Here is a 4,524-nt window from a genome sequence, read left to right on the forward strand (position 1 = left end):
TTCAAAAGAGGATGGAACTAGACTGTTATTATTACTGACAGATGAGAGAACAAGGAATAATAGTCTCAAATTGTAGCAAGGGAAGTTTAGGTTAAATATTAGGAAGAATTTTCTCACTAGGAGGGTAGTAAAACACTGGATCAGGTTACCCAGACACACTGTGGACTCTTAAACCTTGGCGGCTTTTAAGACCTAGCTAGACAAAGCCTTGGCTGAGATGATCTAGTTGGGAATGGTCCTGCTTTGAGCATGGGGTTGGATTAGATGTGACCTCCTGAGTCTCTTTTAACTCTAATTTCCTATGATTCTAAGCAATCCAGTGGGAGCATGGCCTTGTGTGGTTAATGGGAAAACTCCCTGTGTCCAGGACTGGTCTCTAGCTCCTAGTGCGGCATATACTTCCCCACTGTTTTCTGTCCATTTTACCCAAGTACTCTTTGTTAGAGTAACTATATTTGGATCTTGGGGAGCACTGGATTTGAAGCTGAATAAAAGGCTTTAACCTGTGGCCTAGCAAAAGCTGCTAACCACAAGGCAGAATGATATCTAAGCCAGTCATTTTCTTATGCTAAGTAACCATCTTAACTGTGTTAACCATTTTTTCTGAAAAAGCAGCAAGCGAGTCTGTGAGAGTCTGCATGCTGTAAATGAGGTGAAGCTTTAGGAATGTGGAAGATGGTACAACATGGGACAGAAAAACAGACTGGAACGTAAAAAACAACATATCATTGGTACCAGAATCTGAAATGAACATATGCAAAACGGTGAATGGTGATTGGTGAAGAAGCCTTCAGAAGCTTCCAGGTTTTGGTCAAAGTACACCCATTGACTGAAGAAGTAAGTTCATGGTCTTGGACATACGCTCATAGGAAAAAGGCATGTAAATGAATGAAATGCATAGGCAATCCCATGCTAATGAAGCAAACAGTAAGCAGAGGTGGAGCTTGAGATGGGAGGAGAAATGAGTGGAACAGAATGAGGGACAGAGGTGCGGTGAATGTCAATGAGTATAAGCCAAAATGTATAAATATGGGCAATACTTTTGTTCCTGCCGCCCAGCCCCAACAACAGCTGCCACCATGACCCCCCACCCAGGCCCGTGCAGCCTCCCTCCCTCCCCGCTGTCTCCCCCTCCCTGCCAGCTATTGTTGGGGCTCTCTTCCCACTCCCCTCCCTCCCTCCCCACTGCCCAGCCCCAACTACAGCTGCCACCATGACCCCTCTTTCACCTCCCCTCACCCGGCTTCCATCCCTGCCCTCCACCTCCCCTTCCCTGCTGGCTGTTCTGGGGGGCATCAGGGGTGGGCGGGGGGGGGCACTGCCACTGCAAACCCCCTCCCTTCACCCTCACGGAGGGAGGTTTGGAGAAGCCCTGCTGATTGGGCAGCTAGGGCGTGTTCACTGCCACCACAAACCATGCCATGCCAGGTCATGGGTGGCCAGGTCTGAAGGAAACCCAGGGGCAGAAGAAATAACCAAGATCAGAACCAAAGTGTAGGAGAGCCAGGAAGCCAGAAGCCTGGGGGACTCATGGCATCTATCAGGTTCTGATCACCTATGTCTGCCCCAATCCTCAACTGAGGAGGTAGTGTACTGGGATGAACACAAGCCCACAACAGCCTAGATTTAAAACCACAGCCTGACAGTAGCATCCCACCAACACATTCATGAATACCTCCCGGCCACCCACTTGTACATGCAGTGGTGTGAAGCCCAGAAACCACTCTGGGGTATCCCCCGTTCCGCTTCATGTGTGCTTGAAGTCAGGAATCTTTGGCACCAATTTTATTTAATCCCAAGTTTTTTCAGTGGTGCTCTTGGGCAACATTTCCACTTCCCAGCACATGGGGAGTCTTACTGCTAAGACAGGTACATCCCTTCAGAAGAATGAATGTGGAGGAATCTCATACAAGCAGTCCGAGCACAGCTTTCTCTTTCAGTACCAATAAGATAATTCTGTGTCAAATCAGAACTCAAGCAACCAAGAAATAACTCAAGCAAGCCAGAAAGCAGGTAGAAGGAACCATATTAAGGATGCCAATGTTTCCAATGTGTTTATTTTTCCAGTTTTACAATCTTAGATATAGGCAGACAAAGTAATGTAGTTACTTCAGTATTTCCAAAACAATCATCTATTCCACTTCCATTTTTTTTTTCAGTTCAGTTACTTGACTGATGGTTTTTAAAGCCAGAAGGGACCACTACAGTTTCAAATCTAACACCTTGTTCAGTCTGGGCCATAGAGATTCAAGCAGTAACTTCTGTATAAGGACAAACACCAAGCATAATGAGGTACAGATATCACATTGTTTTCCGATGTACTTAATCAAAAGGCTGTTTCACTCCTTTTACTGCTAATAACAACACAGAGGGAACAGAGGGGGGATGTGTAGGCATTACACACAGGGACAGAAAAAGTAAAATGCAGTAGGGCAAAGAGAAGACTCAATCATTGTATTACAGTGTGGATTGTTATTGGCAACCCAGTAACGTGAAACAACCATAATATAAACCCAAGTCTTTGCAAAAACAACCACTTCTTCTTGTGGCATGAATATTTGCACTGTGCACAAGTCATAAAGCATAGTAGCTAGGGTGGGAAGGGACCTAAACAGATCATCAAATCCAACCCCCTGCCTTGGGCAGGAACAAAGACAAGACCTGCCCACAACAAACCCATACTGGCTGTCATTCAAAAATCCTACTTTCTGCAAACCTATCACACATGAATACATACTTTACCCCAGATGCAACTTGAGCCCACAATCCCTGGCTTAGGAGGCCAGTGCCTTATCCATTAGGCCACTGGGGCCTATATAATACAGTAAAATGTAAATCATCTCTTTGTTTGAGAGAGAAATTTCTCCTGTCTAGACTGGATCATGTGCAGAAGAGCAATAAAAATACAACACACCTCACCTCTTGACCCATTCAATCCTAACATGAGCATTGGCAGTGCCTCCTAATTCGCCATGCAGCCAGTCACCATCCTTATTCACTTAACTCCTCTGCCTTTGAAATCTTGGCTTTCAGGAACGTCTCAGACGCTTAGAAAATGCCCTGCCACCAGCATCCTTCAAGGCCTGTTTGACTTGTTTATTCCTCAGGGCATAGATATATGGGTTAAACAGCTGGGTCACCACAGCATAGAAAAAAGAAATAACTTTGTCTGAAGCTTGTCCTCCCCGCTGAGCTGGCCGGATGTACCTAAAGATGGAGCTGCCGTACATGATCGCAACCACCAGGAGGTGAGCAGAGCAAGTGGAGAAGGCTTTCTTCTTGCCTGTGGAAGATGGGATCTGGAAGATGGTGGAGATGATGCAGCCATAGGAAACAACATTTACTGTCAAAGTCCCAAGCAGTGTAATAACAGCTGTAATCAAGACAGTTATTTCTATGAAACCTGTGTCCATGCAAGACAGCTGGAGCAATGGAGCAGCATCACAGTAGAAGTGGTCTATGACATTTGGGCCACAAAAGGGCAACTGAGAAAACATAATAGTGACGGGAAAGATGAATAGGAAACTCACCAGCCAGCAGCCTAGCACCAGCTGGAGGCAGACCCTGCTGTCCATGATGGTGACATAATGCAGTGGGTTGCAAATGGCCATATAGCGGTCAAAGGACATCACAGCCAAGTGGAAATACACAGAAGTGCCAAAGAGGAAAAAGAAAAATGACTGAAGGAAACAGCTGGCAAAAGAAATGGCATTGATCCCTGTCATAAGGCTGTAGAGGAAGTTGGGAATGATGATAAGGGTGAAGCAGCCTTCCAGTAAGGCAAAGTTCCTGAGGAAGAAGTACATGGGGGTCTGGAGATGATGATCCACCAAGGTGATCACAACAATCACAAGGTTTCCCGTGAGGATCAAGAGCAGAATCAGTAAGAGAACCAAAAAGAGGAGAATCTTTAGGTGGTGGTCATCAGTGAGCCCCAGGAGAATAAACTCCACCACAGTGGTGCTGTTGGTCATTATTGGTGCATCCTTAAATGAATACGGTAGAAACCATTTATTTAATAAGAACTATTAAAAAGGAAAGAGGCATCCCTCCCTCCATACCAAAATATAACAACCCTTCTTAGAAGAGCGTATGTGAACACAAGACAATAACCAACAGTGTGACCAAAGCAACCCCCAGGAACCCAAAGAGCTAGGAGACAAAGGGGGAAAGTGGAAAGGATTTTATTTTCTGTTAACTTCTTTCTCCCCACAGGATCTAGCTGGGAGCATGAACTGGATTTGAAATATATCATTCCAGAAAAGAAAAGGTGTGCATCAAATCCTTGCTCATAAACCTCAGGTCCTGAGAAGTGAATATTCCCTTCTCTTCAACCTATCCCTGATCCTGTTGGGGAAGGTATTTGGTAAAGCATCAGAGTCTGCGGCAAAGATTGTTATTTTTGTACATAGAAGACAGAGGAGAGAGACAGGATGTCTATTAGGGCTGTGCGAGGCTTCGGACAGAGCTTCGGATCCGGAGAAGCTTCAGACACTTCCGGGTATGAAACAGCACGTCCAGGTC

General features: G+C 45.5%; 1 protein-coding gene across 1 annotated transcript; it reads right to left on the bottom strand.

Moving 5' to 3' along the window:
• Window positions 1-3,029: 3,029 nt before the first annotated feature.
• Window positions 3,030-3,974, bottom strand: LOC102383980 (olfactory receptor 6C74-like). The gene has a single exon (XM_006035023.1). The coding sequence runs from the start codon at window positions 3,972-3,974 to the stop codon at window positions 3,030-3,032; it is 945 nt and encodes a 314-aa protein (XP_006035085.1).
• Between the last annotated feature and the right edge of the window lie 550 nt (window positions 3,975-4,524).

Source organism: Alligator sinensis, unplaced genomic scaffold (assembly GCF_000455745.1).
Source record: "Alligator sinensis unplaced genomic scaffold, ASM45574v1 scaffold955_1, whole genome shotgun sequence".
NCBI lineage: Eukaryota > Metazoa > Chordata > Crocodylia > Alligatoridae > Alligator > Alligator sinensis.

Excerpts from the sequence above, each read along its gene's own strand:
- LOC102383980 (XM_006035023.1), bottom strand. The coding sequence starts at position 3,974 with ATGACCAACAGCACCACTGTGGTGGAGTTTATTCTCCTGGGGCTCACT.